Below are 16,719 nucleotides of genomic sequence, written 5' to 3' on the forward strand. Positions count from 1 at the left end.
CTCCACGTAGTTGCGCTTTAATCTATTCAGCCACCAGGCTCAACTTCTCTCGGACATTTTGCAACTTACTCGTTAATGTTGTTCCGCGGAAATCTACTCCTTGCGAGAATGGCTCGCAGACAGGACGCGTAATGGAAATAATCCATTCACTTAATTCGTTGCGAGAATGATTAGTTAATTATTAAAACCGTCTTAAATGTGGATCTAAAAAGTGGATTATATACACATTGGAAAATTTGTTTTCTTGTTAAAAAATATGCCGGTTAAAATTTTTGTGCTAAATATTTAACACAATTCATGTATTAATTACATATTACTGTTGTATTAATGGAACTCAAATGTTAAACAATATTAAAACAACCGGAAAAAAAGTGTAAAAATAATACAATGTGCGTATATTTTGAATTTTACACAATAGACATGTTTCGTATTATTAAATTAGTGACAGAATTTGTCTGTTAAAATTTACGGAAAAAAATGTTGATTTTATTCTACAATAAGAGTGAGAGTGATTACAGACCGTCGATAAAATTTTTCCAAGTTAATTTTATCGTTAAAAATATGTTGATTTTACACAAAATTTATTTCATATCCATATTAATATATTAAATTAACACAAAAATTTGTATGGACCATTTGAAAGATGCGATATACGTTAGATTTTAGCCAAATTTTCCAACTGTATAATAACCTCCTCATCGTATCATATTTTCTCCTATTACATAATGCTTTATCCTGTAAAACATTATGTTTTAACATTCCGATGCGAGGAGGTCACGTATCGAGATCGATAGATAGCAAAGGATGATAAAAGCGTGAGAGGATATCTCGTCGCAAGGGAAAACAGGATATGCAGTTAGAAGATCGCGTGGGTGGGTATCGGGAAAAAGGGAATAACAACATGATCGACGATTACAGGGTCAATCCGATAGGTCAACGAAAACCACCCACGAATCACTCTGACAACCGATTCAAACGATCGCCTTTATCGGAGCGATTATCCGAAAGAAAGACAGCGATATTTCCGAAACACGCGTATACCGTGATCCTTGCCCGAGTTATGTGTTAACTTTATTGCGTCGACACTCGCGATTTCACGCATCATATTTTTTTTTTATCGTGACGCAACGGCACGTGCTTCCCACACCTACACTGCATTTTAGCATCGACGAGAGATGTAGATGTTAAATTTATCACATCTACGCACGATTAATGATAACGTTACGGTGCTTAAAAAACACCGTACCGTAAACACAGATATTTTTCCATATGTGGAGAAACACGACGGAAAATTTCTTTTGAAAATTCCTTTACGGGAATGTAGCGTGAGGAGCAACACGCAAAATGTTTTCACGTGCCATTTGTCTCTTAAAAGGAATATATTAATGCTTTTCTTATTTCAGAAAATATTCCGCGCGCTTTTCCGCAGTCCTCTTATTTTTACGTTCAGGGAGACTCGAGTTCGCGCTACTAAAATATTCATGAAGCGACTCTCTCCCTCAAACATCTAACAAAAAAAAAAAAAAAAAAGAGGAAGAAGCAGTAATGCTGTCTCGTATTTAGCAATTGCTCGTCCACTGTGACAAATTAAATAAACGTGAGCGTGAGATTCTGCCAAAGTAAAACGGAAAAAGCTGTTGGCGCTTTATTTAAATAACAATTTCATTACGAGCGCGTACACATACACACAATCGCACAATTTCATCGCGCTACACACATTACCATTTTATCTATATATTATTATCTAATGCAAATGAAAGACCTTTGTCCTTTGCGGATAACGATCGAGGATACGCGTACAAATGCAACAATCCGAAATTAGATCAGGTAACATACGCTTTCCGCCCTTATTGTACTTTACGTTCTCCGCTTCCGATAAGGAGATAGACTGAACTGTTCGATATCGTATCACGGAGTCTCCTTTATCCTCGAAAATGCCGATGTATACGTTAGAGGAACGTCCGGAATTCCCCCGGAAACTATTCCCGAGCGAACCTATTTCTCTTACGCTTCTCGGTTAAAATATCCCATACCTCACATTGTCGTGAATTTTCCAACTACGGTGACAACTCTCTCGCGAAAAAATTATGATCGTTTATCGCTTAAAAAAGGAACTCACTGTTCACAGTCGAGTGAATAAACACGAAGGTTTAATTCAATTTTAATTACGGATAAAAAATTTATTACCCCATAATTCCGAGCTTTTACGAAAGCTGAGTCTTTATGGCTCGTGTAAAATCGTCTTAAATAAATAGCGAGAGAAAAACTCGGACCGATGGTCGACGTCTCTACAATATATAAATTTTCACACCCAAGATAAAAACGCTTGCGAAACGATCTCACATTTTGTACGTGCGATTCCTTTTTTCACTCGATAATTATCGCGTTAAATGAAAACATCGCGTCGACGGAAGTATCATGACGAAAAATTTTGCGTCGAATCGATACGTTGCATCGTAACTCGTCTTTCACATGTTGAAGGTTCTCTGAATTATTCCCGAATACACGTACCGTGAATTCGCGCATATGTGTATATATGGTATGTGCGGAGACGTACATACATTTTATCCGTTCATTCCTGTTTTTCCAATCGGATTCCGAATCCGAGAGCGCGCAACAGGGTAATCGCAACGTTTGTCAAGCGTTTGTTTATTATGAAACAGCGAGTAGTTATTACCGTTGACACAGGATTCCTCGACACGTAACTAATTCAATTCACGGTATTTGTTTCTACGAGATTAATATTTAACATACCATATGAATATTAAGAGATAAATTTAAAAAAAAAAAAAATCTAATCGTATTGCACTTACTTTTTTGCGTCGCTTCTAGCTCGAAAAATCCTCGGGGATCTATCAGGGATGGGAGTTCAAAATCCATACATGACGACGTCGAAAATGCGAAACTCTGCAATAATGAAAATTTACAGCATTATTAAATTTGCGCATTTGTTGATCAAATTAGAATAGCTAATGTTCAGCAAATATGTATGAATAATTCGACAGCGCACAAACGTACGAAAAATCTATAGAGAATGTAAATTAATTATCGTCATTCATACGTAACGAAACTAATCGATAACGACGCGCGCTTAATCAGCGCGCGCATAGTTTGTCGATCATCGAGTCCTCGGAATCAGATGAAGCTGGATAGGCAACAGTTTCAATTTCCTGCGATCGTCGGAATAGTCAGCTCTAGGATTCTGGTATCGTACGCGAAAACGGAACTAAAGATAAGTGAAATTCGATGATCGAGAGTCTTCACTATCGCGGGAATATTGTACGAAATGTTAATCGACTCTGTAGTTATTATATCAAAACCGGTATATAATTTAGAATTAACGAAACCAAATATAATAATGTATCGATATTTATTCAATTTGGATCATCACTACTCACGTTTTTCAAGATACGAGATAAGCGTCGATCCTTTTCATCGTGTCACTGTTTGATCATTGAGAATACTCGAGCCAAAGTAATCGATCCATCGATTACTTTGCCTCGAGAAAATGTAAAAGGAAACATGTTTATCCGTAATGCATAGATAACATAGCGGAAAAAAAACATTGCTTTTTTGTTCGTGTTTTCACGTCAAAGAGGAGAAATTCGCAATGTTATGACATCGTCCCGAGGAGCCTTTAAGAGCGGAGTCAGATGGAAATGGTACAAACACTACGCAACGCGTACTTCTTGTCTGCCGGCTGTCTAATTGTAAGATGAATCTCGTGAGAAGAATATTTTCTTGGTTTGTTAGTTAAATCGAATTTTCGAGAACGCACGAATTTAAAGAAAAGATCATCGGTTTCTCGATATATTTTTAACATGTATAAATCGCGAGAAGAAACTCTTTACATTAAGTTAAAATAAGAAAATAAAAAAATTCAATTCAATTCAATTGAAATATTCGGCGAAAATCGACGTCGTGAGATGATATTTACATATCTGTAATCTCGTTACGTGTATATGCATCGCCGCCGTTCTTTCACACTTCGGTACGAATCGCAAAGTTGCGAATTTTTCTGGATTACAGGTCGCCGAGCTAACCAAGATAGGTACTAACAATAAGGAAAATAACGAGGTCAGCGAGGTCGAGAAGGTGACGGAGAATGACAAGGCATCTGCGGACGTGAAACGCGATATGAAGTAAATCAAGAGGCCAGTCGAGGGGAAGATAAAAAGACAAAAAAAAAAAAAGAAAAAGAAAAGGAGAACGGAGATGGAGAAGTAGAAGACAAAGAGGAGGGCGTATAATGAAAGAAGAGAGAAAGATATGTAATTAAGGGAAGCATTAGACACGGTGTCATCGTCGATTTTCGGCAAACTCAGCAAATTTGCTCTCATATTGAGTGGTTGATCGCAACAATGTCGCGATCATGCTCAATCCGTGTTACTGGATCCTCTCTCTTCCAACTTATAACTAAAAAATTATCACCTCACCGAAATTGTGGTAGGCTGACACAAATTAAATGCGAACGCAATTCTTTACTTGTCTTGACTCTTCGCAATTTTGATAGTCTACCTGTCACCAAATGCTATTAGATGGTTTGAATAATAACTATATATTCGTCCTGTGGGCTCGATGGGGTAATTCTACTGGCTATTCAGATTCTTATTTCGATCGTTCGTTCATCAAAATTCCCAAGACGAATTTATTGTTTTATCCAAACCACCTACTAACTGGTATTTATATTGAGTTCTTCTCAAATCGAAATGTGTAATTATGGTGTCTTTACAGGAGCGCGAGGCTATCGAGCAAAATTAAGCGATTTATGCGTAACAAGTATTATGCAATTAATATTGCATAATAATTATACATAGCATGTATTGAAAGTTATGGGATGAGAAACATTTTATTATTAATGATAATGCGCAGAGGTTGTTACAACTTTAGACTTGGGTATAGATAAGAAAAAGCATCGAACGATCAACTTGCGAATTATAAGGGCACAATTCTCGGTTCATTTTAACCAACTATATATACATAAATAATAAATATCGAAATATTTTGTATCATTTTGATATTTGATTGTAGATATTTTATTTTTTTAACTTTGCTTTTTGCCGATCTTTAACTTTTCAAATTCACGAACTTTTCACTCTTACAAGTATATAGAAGGTAAGATACATTGTATATATTGTATGTTTATATATTCGACTGTACAAGGTGAGTGTTGGATCGAGACTGATATAATACTCGTCCGGCTCAAGCCAAACATAAACATACTTTTATGTAATTCCGAACTTTTTTTTTTTTTTTTTTTTTATTCGACGTTCGCGTGAATAATCGAGAATTTAGATCTTAGAATCAAGCGAAAAAGAATATGTGTGGGAAAAATCGGAAGGGAAAAAGATCATCTCGTCTCGTCCGAAAGCGCGCGCCAGCGAGCGAAGACGTTCTTACAATTTCCCAGTCGTTCCCCCGTTCGCGGTTTCGAGTCACGGCACGAGGAAAAACATTTTCCGAGCAAATTGGAACGGGGATAGAGCTTGGCGTCGGCGAGATGAGGGAATAGCGGCAAGTCTAGCGAAAAGCTGCCGAGAATTTTTCTGCTCGAAATGAGCTCTCGGTACAGTGGCTACGAGTTAGTGTCATTGTCTCGCAAATTTTTATCCTTTATCCTTTTATCGAAATATTAATTTGAAATATAAATTTTATTTTATCCCTTATAAATAAATAAAATTTTTCCGTCGCCCACGTATTTCGACGAATTTTCCTGTTATTCACATACGATTATGCTTATCGTTCAATTTCGTAAAGTGCAACAAACAGTATATTTAATGTCATCTTCGATGCGTGATATTGGCTCGCAAAATTAGCATAAACGTTGCAATTGGCTCGTAACTCATCCAAGGATGACGCTCTTCCGATTCTCCGTTATCCTTGGATTCTGTGATTAATTAATAAAGCCACGATTAATGTATAATCGGCCAACTAGACCAATTCAAAATTAATGACTTCAATCATTTATCACACGCGAATTAATTGCCGCGTCACGGATACGCCGATAAAATTGTTATCTGTATCAAAACATGAAATGCGGATAGCCGTGGGAATTAATATTTTCCCGCGGATAAGATTATCAGCTCGCTCTCTCTCTCTCTCTCTCCTCTCTCATGTTTATTGTACGTATTCAGACAGAAAACAAAGTCTAAACAAAGTTGGAGTTTTATATAGCAAATAATCATACTACGTATGTCCGAGCAGCTAGGCTAACATCGTTAGTTTGCGTGATATTTACCGAAACTCGTAACATATGCTTTTCTACGGATGCGTCCGAAGAATATAAGAAAATATGAAAAATACATTTTTCTTTGTATTCATAGAACGAGGAACGATGGCTCTCGGAATACGTTGTAATATGATGCTGTTACAAACATATTTGTGACAGCTTGAAGAAAGGAAAAAATGTTGGACAAATTTAACTCGCACAAAGACAATTTTCACCGTACATGAGAAGAAAATTCTCGGGCTTTTATGTTACAAGTACGTGTAATACGCTCGTAGAAAATGCCGCGAGCCCCTTCGGCGATTCATAGTCCCGTCGAATGACGTTAAAGCGCCCGGTTGGCGTGAAAATAATAGCGAAATACTTAGCTGGCGTGCGGGCATTATTACAGAAACGCGCGTTATTTATAACCTGTTGAAAAACTTTCTTTCGCGGATTGACCGATAAATAATGAACGTCGATCGCATCGCGCGCATAATCGCGTAATTATTGCATGTTTCCAACTGCATGGACACCTATAATAAGACATCTGATCGCGTAACACGCGACTCTTTACCAAACAGCTGAGTCACACTTACACACTTTTTTGCCGGCGATCATATGATTTTCTGTATCTGAAGCAAGCACGCGACGCGTTAGACTGTTGCTCGAGATTTTTTTTTCTTCTCTCTCTCTCGACATTCTCCGGTGTTTCTGTGTGCGAAATGCCCTACATAAAAGAAGGCACGTCAATTTTTTTTTTTTTTTTTTTTTTTTCGACGGCTGTTTGTGTAGTAACCCTCGTCGAATTTACACATGTGTCGGGCGCACGAGCGTGCTCGATCATTCGAGGGGGTAAAAAGAAATGGAAAAAGAAGGAATGCGATATATGTATATATGAAAGAACTAAGAATTGGATCTCGAATATCCGCGAACAGACGGACAGAAATATAGATGGGACAGAAGCAACCGCTTCTGTGTTCACTTCCAACTTCCGCGTTATCACGACGAGGGAGTTTCTTGAAGAAAGCCGCGGGCAGTTTTCCCTCATCCGACACACGAGAAATATCACGTCATATTTTACCTACAAATCCCACTCGTACCCTGATGTTTCACCGTATAATATCGGGACTTTTTCCCCTCCTTTCTACGTAGCAATGATTTCTGCCCGTTCGCACACATAGGCACGTGCGTAGCCCCCGGCGATTTTCTATCTCTCTCTCTCTCTCTCTCCTTTATGTATTTCCTATTCTTCCCGAGTCGATTCTACGATCTATGGTAATATCGAGTTTAATGGATTTAGATAAGAAGGAACTGCAACTCGCTGCTTGTGTTTCCCATTCGCGTTGTACGCCTGCCTTAAACACACAGTCGCGTTTCACCGCAAACAAACGTTTGCGCTCTTTATTCCACAGTTACGCAGTTTCGATGTTTCAGACTTCTTTGAGAATTCTCTAAAGAAAAAAGGGAAAGGAAGGAATAAACGAATCGCGAAGGGTGAAATTTTGCTGATGATCGCACGCGAGACACGATGAAAATCATGATGTTGAAATAAGGCGATTTATTAATTGGATGATAAATATGATGCTGCAATATGTGTGTGTGTATATATTGTATATATATATATATATATATATATATATATATATATACATATATATTCGCATATATAAGTAGATACCCAAGACTATTAAGTATAAAGTCACGCGCAAAAGATAAATCGTGTACACAATGGAAGACAAATTGCACGGCATGTTAGCGTTGAATTATTCGTCATATCTTGAACCTTTACCGTTGGAGCTCGCTGAAAATTATGTATACGCTTGTTGAATATCTACGAAATGGGCAAAGGCTTAATAAGGAGCTGGTTCTGAGGTGCTTCGGGGGCTGCGCATCCCTGCACCATTCTTACTTAACGTAACTCTGCGGTGACGATGTTCGATATATTTATGTAACGAGAATCATCAGAAGTAAAACTCTCTCGTGCGAGATCGAGACAATCAGCTGGGCGAAGAAACGAAAAACGTATCGTCCGAATAAAAAGAGACGATTCGATATATATGACGCGAACGAACAAGTGAGATAAGAGAAACAAAAATTAGAAAGGGCAAAAGAAGCAATTAATGGATGTCAGTAACATAACAGAATATAATCAGATTAAAAAAAAAAAAAAACCACGCGACACATTTAATAAATTAAAAAACTAAAGCGCTACGTATAAATTAACAAAGTCTGCATGTATAAAAGTCACACAATTAGAATTAAAACGTTTGCGCTTTATATATATTTTATACTTTAATTTATAATTTATTATATTTGAATTGTAATTGTGACTTTTCTATAATTCAGATTTTATTAATTTATATGTAGTTCATTAGTTCTTTATTTTATTAAATGCGTCGTATGATTTTGCTTTTTAAATCCGATTATATGTTATTGACATCCGTTAATTGCTCCTTTTGGCTTTTTTAATTTTTGTTTAATATTTCTTCGGAATCTTTCTATTATATTTGAGATAAGGAAAAGATTCGAAAATTGTCTTCGATTTATACAAATTTAAGCGTCTTGCCTCATAAATTCGCTAATTGCGAGCCGCGAATACGTTACTTTGAAACGATTATTAATAATACAATACGATAGAACAAATTCGGAAATTTCGAATACGGGAGCGACCGCTGCAGTCAATTCGGTTTACGCAGGAAAACTTCCAACGTTGAAAGTTCAATATTAAACATCAAAGACAAACTGTGATTTTAATCCGCCATTTCTCGGCGCGTTTAGAGATGGTCAGGTGTTGCGCCATATATACGGGAAATGAGTGCATCGCGTGTAAACGGTATTCGGAAAGTTCCTATGTACCGGAGAGTTTCGTAGAATATCCGACAATTTAGACAGGGAGAAGCTAACGTATCGGATCAGAAGCTTCGACTCTGTAAAATATTTGTGTCGCGACATAAATCTCCATAAATAATTCAGTGCAATGGAAAATGCAAGTAACATTTTGCCGATAAATATTTTTATTCGAGAAACCTTATTTCTATCCACCTATCAGAAATCTATTTACGGTGATTACTTGCATTTTTCAAGAGTACCGCTAGAAAGTAAACCCTCCTAGAAATTGTTATCTTTGTCGAAGCGAAATTAGGTCATTTTCGCTCAATAAATTAGGTCATTTTCGCTCAATGCAGGGTTTCTATTTGTTTCTTGACAAAAATTATGCTAAGCAGTGTATTATCACAGTTCACACGCGAAGCTCGCCAAACGAAAGAAGTCACGACTTTATTGCAATAAAGCAATAAAGATATCGTTGATAAAAGAAAACGAAGCGTAAAATGACGCAATCGATAATAAGTACCGCGTCATAATAAAGGCAATAAACGTATATTACGTAAAAAAGATATCCCAATTGATTATCATTAATAAAAGATTCAACGCGCTTCTCCACGTTATATGTAATTTCACAAGCGCCCTTTGTGACTAGCATGTAACGTTGAACTCGACATTGATTTAAAGCCATTCCTTTGATTATTGCATAAAATCGAAATTATTGACGAATAAACGATGAATTATAACCGCTTATATTCGATATTCGTTCATCATGAATCAAGAAATAGAAAATTATATTTTTATTAATGTCTATAATCCGTTATATATTATTTAGTTTTATTTAACTTTTCACATCTGCTAAATGTTTAAGGACATTAAAATCAAATAGATATTCTGAGCTATAATGCAATTTAGACAAGATACGGAAATGGCTAATTAATGGTGTCTGTCTACAGTGCAATAATGACATTATATGGTACAAAATTACTCTCTATTGGCAAAGCATTTTCTACGCGTTATTTGATTCGAGCCTTTTCCTTTGATCATAACATGAGTACAACCGAAGTGAAATTTCTTTCTCTGGCTAAGCAACCGTTCTACCTTTATCATTAAAATTACGATTCATCATCATTCTACAATATATATGTTGAAAATGTCTGTCATACCGCAAGAGAAAAATCCAGAACTAAAAAAGGCAGGATGGAGAGAGAGAGAGAGAGAGAGAACGCACAGTGCGTTAAAAATTGATTCTGGTAGCTGAATCACGATGTGCTTGCGCGACGTGCGCCGCTTTGCGATTCGCAAGACGCGTCTCAACTTGCGGCTGCTATGCGGAAATTGCTGGTAACGAAGCAAGAAAAGTACTACACTGCGAGAGACGGTATCTTATTATGAGGAAAATAGGACACGCTACACGCAACGCTCGTAAAAGGCTGCTGTATTCTGACTACAAGATAGCTAGAGGCATTTTTCTCAGTTATTCTCGAATTAATCAACGAGAGACTTTTAATATTCTTATCGTAAATGTACCGTTTCGCAGAAATTCGCTACTTTGCGCTAATTTCGCGCCTGTCCTTGGTCTATAGCTCTTAATTCTCTAGATACGTAGGCTGCGCATGTATGAGGCTTCTTAAAAGACACGCAGTAATTGTCAATTTTTAAGTGGTGCTTAAATCGCTAATTTTATTCTCCGCGCTTATCGTTATTTTTAAATCGCTATTTATCATTCTTTCATATTAAGATGATATAAAGGGTTGCGCGTAAAATTTTAAAAAAGTTGGTTTTATGATTCGAGTGTACGATAAACAATAATTTAATTTTATGCGCACCAGTTAAGAATATCGCACACTATTAGGGTCGACTCGACAAAATTTGACTCGAGCCTGTATCTTCCATACAAATATATTTTTCGACCGCATAAAATGAATTTCTCTTCGATAAAACGTTGAAAATTAAGATGAGATCGTGTCAGGACATAAAGTTTTGTACTAAAAAAGGCGGACAAATTTTTCGCGAATTATGTGGCGCGGCATCTCGCAAAGACTTTCTTAAGAAATCGAAGGATTTACCGCGTTTCCGTCCGACCTGGATGTCGTTCACATCGACGGACATCGCCGAAGGAATCCCGGTCGTGTACGGTGAACGGAAAAAGAACGCGCTTTGGCACAAGACTGGTCACTTTTTACGGGTCACAGCTCAAGAAGAATCGAAAGTACAATTTTCCGATGGTAGTATATTCTACGTTGAATTTAAATATTTTAAGAATTCTGTCGGAGAAAAAGGAGCGTTAAAATAAGTTTTGTCAAAATAGTTCTGTCAATATAATTCTCTCAAAATTCATGTGAGACATCAGTGATAAGATTATACGCGATATTTCAAGATTAAATAAATAGTAAGACAAATTTATTGTATTTTTACCACGCCAGATATTGATACATTAAATATTTAATGTACGAAAAATAATTATTGGATGAGAACAACGAAAACTTGAATTTCGTAATCCAGGAAATTCCACATTATTCTGTCATCAATAAATTACGGAGGAAGGAACAGAGTACAGCGATATAAATTGCCAAGTTTTTCGCGAAACTTGAGAGTGCTTTAATCAATCATGCTTAAATTTCTCGCACTACTTCGATTGTCAAAATAGATGATTGATGCAATTTCTCGCACTGCCCGTTAAAGTTGACATCGTCAAACGCGTTTTTATTAGCGTTTAATATTGTTTACTATTTCGTTTACAATTTTGTTACTGCAATATCATATTCATATATATAATCAAAATAATATTCTCTTTTTCGTGTGTAACAATTATTAAATATTATTTAAATGATTTCAATATATATATATATATATTTATATGTATATGTAAATTACGTGATTATGATTTTGAGCACTACTTTTTTTCGACTTTGAAAAAAAAGAGGAAGGCGTAAAAGCCTTGCCTTATAACTTTAAGCACGCTGCATTTACACGCACGCTTTTAGGAGTACCCGAAGATCACTAGAAGATCTCTACGTTCGATCGGAACAAAGTTTACTTTTATATCATCATGATCGCACATCACGTACCGGTAACTTCGAGGCTGATGCCTTCGAAAAAGGTTCGTCCGAAGTTTAAATATTTCCTGATACTTGGTGACTCTTTCTCTCTCTCTCTCTCTCTCTCTGTCCCTTTAAACCCTTTAAAACCCTATTTCTCCCACACCCTCACCCGTCTTACAAATGACGCGGACGTCCAACGTATATGGCGACATTGCGAGTGGTCGAAAAAAACATTAACCTCCTTTTTCGACTTCTGTTTCAAGAGATCTTTGTCGCATATTTCCGAGCGAATTTATCGACTTGGCTATCAGTCGATGAAAAATTTAGTAACATGCGACGTAATCGAAAAGAGGAGAAATATTTTCCATAAGAAATTGCTGTTAATAAACCTCTAAGAGCCATAGGTTCCACATACCATAAATTTCAGTCGGGAAGAAAAAAGAATTGTACCGCAGAAATTATCGATGTCGTGTTTGCAATTCTCTTATGACAATAGCTCATGCAATACGGGATTTAAACGAATATCGATATTCGAGTGAGCCAACTGTAGTTTGTTTCATAGAAACGAGATGGAATAAGAAATGCGTGTTCTTAGTTTGTATATAATCTTCTTTCGACGAAATGAATTTGTTCTCGTTTCTTCTTCTATTTTCGCGTGATACAAATTTAATAATTTTCGTAAGTAGCAGTATATTACAATTCTTGGCAAGATAATATGGAGAATTATAGATGTGGAAATTTTCACCTGCAAACACCGCGATAGTTTAGTTTAACAACCATGCTCGTAGAATAATAATGTGCGTTTTCGTAATGCAAATTCGTTGAAATAATAATAGGCTAATAAAATAACAAATATAATGGATAGATATTTAATAGAAATGCGAATGCAATTCCAACTTCTGTGTTTGCCGACATTAATTTGTAATTTGTCGATTGCAAAAATTGTATATTTTTAGCAATCTCAATTCATCGCTAAAAATATAACGATTTTTATCTGTCAACAAGCTACAGCGATAGCGATTTTGTATCGCTCTTAAAATAATAAAAAGAAAAAAAAACATATTCATGTGTGAGTAATTCTCCGGACAACGCGACACGGCAACTGCTGTAATTTTCGCGATACGGAGCTCGAATAGTAAACTAAGTTTACATGATTTGCGGAACGATGCTCTAATATCATGGCAGCTCGACACGCGGACTCGTGGGTATCTAGTAAAATACCAACCAAAATTAATTAATGCTTCCGCGCGATGGCGAGAGACAAGCACAGAGATAGCGGTAAGAATGATCCCAGCGTGTCAAAGATCAAACACATCCGTTGTCGCGCGCGATTTCCGCTTATTTTCTCATATCAATTTCGCGCGAAATGAAATTCCAATAATCAATGATTATATTAACGTGAAAATATTTAATTAATCATAATGATAAAACATCTTATATTTTTTTCAGCTATTATCTAAGCGAAAGATAGATAAAAAGAGATGTACGATATAGATAAGTATTTCGCGATAAGGTGATGCGTACTTATAGAGTCGATTCGCCTGACTTTAGTCAGTCACGTATTTAAGCAAATCGACTAACAAACGAAACATTTTCTTCTCTTCAAGTTCGGATTGAATAGACGATGAAAGGTAATCGTTGAAATACTTAAGATATTTTTATAATAAGAGTATTAAAAAGAGTTAAGCAATCGAGACATTAATATTATACTTCGCAAAATCTTTTTCGTCAATTAAAATTTACATAATTAATTGATATCCTTTCGATTAAATTGCGATTTGATCGTATTATCATCGATGTGTTTGACCTAATTCTTATTCAATATAGCAATACACGTAATCGCCATCGTCTTTGTGGCATCCTGGATCGTCGTTATCGCGGACAGGGATCTCGGTCAAGATAAATCTCAATCTATTCGGGAAAAAGCTCTAGACGAATTTCCCACAGAATGCCCACTTCGTGACACAAATGACACGGTCCATCTCGCGCACGAAACCGATTGCACAAAGTTCTACAAGTGTTCTTGGGGTAAAAGATATCTGTTTGATTGTCGTTGGAAAAACGACGAGGGAAAAGAGATAATATTGCATTTCAATAAATGGACACAAAACTGCGACTGGCCATGGGAGGCCGGTTGCATCGATTGTCCCGGAAATGAGAAGGATGGCTATCCATCGGTTAAGATATCTCACGAGATCAACAATACTTGTACTCAATACTATCAATGCATAAATGGTGAGAAGCAGCTACGTTATTGTTCCAGCGGATTGTGCTTCAGCGCCACATGCCAGGATTGTGTTCTAAACCGGACGGGTGGAAATTGCGATTAATTATTATAAAGGATAAAGGAAACTTTATTAAATCGTATGTCCGTACAGCGTAAATGTTTCCTTCGTTCTATGTAAACAACACTTCGGAAATCTTTCCGATTGGTACAAGAAAATTAATTTTGATTGCAGAATAAAGGAAGAACGATAATTAAAAAAAATTTGTGAAATTACTGCTGCTACTTCTCGATTACTATATAAGGATTTCATAATATAAAAACGCTCATCTGCTTTTTAAAAATTAATTTAAAGGATATACGTATAGGAGAAACTTTAAAATTGACTTTCCTAATATTATATTCCTGAAATTATATTTGTGTTCCTCATTTGAAAATATTATTTATCACTTAGAATCAATCGGAATTCACTGTATAAACGATAATTAAAAAATCTTTCGAACGCGATTGCGCTAAATATTATCAGTATCAAGATAAGGAAAGGATTATCTATTGGAGTATATATGGTGATCTTTATCTAAGATTCAAAAATGCAGAAAACATGAACGATCGCAAGTTATTTTGAAAAAACAAATAATGATGATTTTGCTCTTCGCATCCCGCGACAATTTTATCAGCTGCGTCGCGAGATTAAATCGAAAAGTAACTTCCTAACAGATTTTCGGCCATAAAAATTTAATACGCAAGTTCCGATTGATACGAGAAAATTAATTTTGATTGCAAAATAAAGGAAGAATAAAAACTAAAAAAAATGCGCAATTATTACTGCTATTCAATTATTAAGAATTTCATAACATAAACGCTCCTTTGCTTTGTAAAGATTAATTTGAAGGAAACGAGAGAAAATTCAAAATTTACATTCTTAATAAAATATTCTTGGAATTAGATTTCTGTTCCTCATTTGAAAATATTATTGTTTACCGTTTAAAGTCAATCGGAATTCACTGTATAAACGATAATTAAAAAAATCTTTCCATCTTTCGATTGCGCCAAATATTACGAGTGTCGAGATAAAGAAAGGATTATTCATTGGAATATAATATGGCGATCTTTATCTACCAATAAGATTAAAAAGCATATTCTAATAATATATTCTTGAAGTTACATTTCTGTTCCTCATTTGAAAATACTGTTTATCATTTATTGTTAGAGTCAATCGGATGCGAATTCATTGAATGGCGCACGCGTGCAACAGTTTGTATCGAGCAAATAATGACTTCTAGATGAAGGGATCAAACTAGATAATTAAAATTGATGTTGTAAGATTACGTACGCTTGTTCCGCTTGGCATTTGGACACTTGCCATCGACCTGCTACAGCGACACTTCGCAATTTGTCGCGAAAATAAATTGAATAAAAACTTTCGGCGCGCACGCGATGTATTATGTCATTTAACTTATTTAACTCGCGATTAATTTCCGAGTGTAGAAATGTTTTAAGATTCCATTTTGTAAGTCTTATACAAAACGATAAATAAAAAGAATAGAAAAATATTATTAGAGGAAAAAAAAAGAAAGTAATATAATTTATGTATTATATCATTTTACTTATTTAAATCGCGATTAATTCTCGAGTGTGAAAACTTAAAATTCTATCTTGTAAATCTTATACACAACAATGGATTTAAAAAAATAGAAAAATATTATTAGAAAAAAAAGAAGGTAATTGTTCAACATCGCAAAGTATGATATACTTTTTAAATTTCAAGTTTCTAATTGCATATGCAAAATTATATGTGTGTGTTTAAAATATATATATATAATATATAATGTCGTCAACTCTCTTATTATTTTACTCACATATAGCAAAATATTCGCCTGTCTATGCGAGGGACGATATTTTGCGTGGCTAGAGAGATTAATGACTGTTAGTAGTAGAAACGTTCTCTTGTAACTACAGCAGTAGACGACGGAACGTCGAGTCAGACACGGCACTCGGTGGGGGGGCGACGGTTAAATAGCTTCGCTAACGGGCTTTGCGTGATAACGGACAAACGGAAAGAATTTAATTGCAAACATATACATAGTTAATAATACTCATTAACCGAAGAATTCTTGCGTTCTCTCGCGGAGTAAACTTTTCAGATATATTTTATACACGAATCGTACTCTCTGCGGTCGTCGCGCGTAACACAAGTTAATAGAAAGATATAATTGCTACATAAAGAGAAAACTTTTGCTTCAGATACATGAGGATTTTTCCAATTAATTTTCGATTAAACAATCATTTTATAATCACCGCAAGGAGATTCGCAATAACGGAAACGCTCTTCCAGATCAACGTACACGACGGTTCATTTAACAACCTCATCGAGAAACCGCGTAAAGATGTATAGATATCGATCATTCGGAGCAACTTCA

The 16,719-nt window shown here is 35.8% G+C and overlaps 2 protein-coding genes across 2 annotated transcripts in view; one reads left to right on the top strand and one right to left on the bottom strand.

Moving 5' to 3' along the window:
• The window catches only part of Hs3st-a (Heparan sulfate 3-O sulfotransferase-A), a 32,387-nt gene that overhangs the window by 14,973 nt on the left and 695 nt on the right, over nt 1–16,719 (bottom strand). Inside the window, exon 2 of the mRNA XM_070305630.1 lies at nt 2,814–2,907. The gene's annotated coding sequence lies outside the window, so the exon portion shown is untranslated. The remainder of the gene's footprint in view (nt 1–2,813; nt 2,908–16,719) is intronic.
• LOC138938899 (uncharacterized) lies at nt 13,637–14,539 on the top strand. Its single transcript, XM_070306282.1, has 2 exons — nt 13,637–13,706; nt 13,903–14,539. Exons 1-2 carry the CDS (start codon nt 13,700–13,702, stop codon nt 14,403–14,405), a joined length of 510 nt encoding a protein of 169 aa, XP_070162383.1. The 5' UTR covers nt 13,637–13,699; the 3' UTR covers nt 14,406–14,539.

Source organism: Polyergus mexicanus, unplaced genomic scaffold (assembly GCF_030449975.1).
Source record: "Polyergus mexicanus isolate NDT 795.1 unplaced genomic scaffold, iyPolMexi1.0 SCAF_13, whole genome shotgun sequence".
Taxonomy (NCBI): Eukaryota; Metazoa; Arthropoda; class Insecta; order Hymenoptera; family Formicidae; genus Polyergus; species Polyergus mexicanus.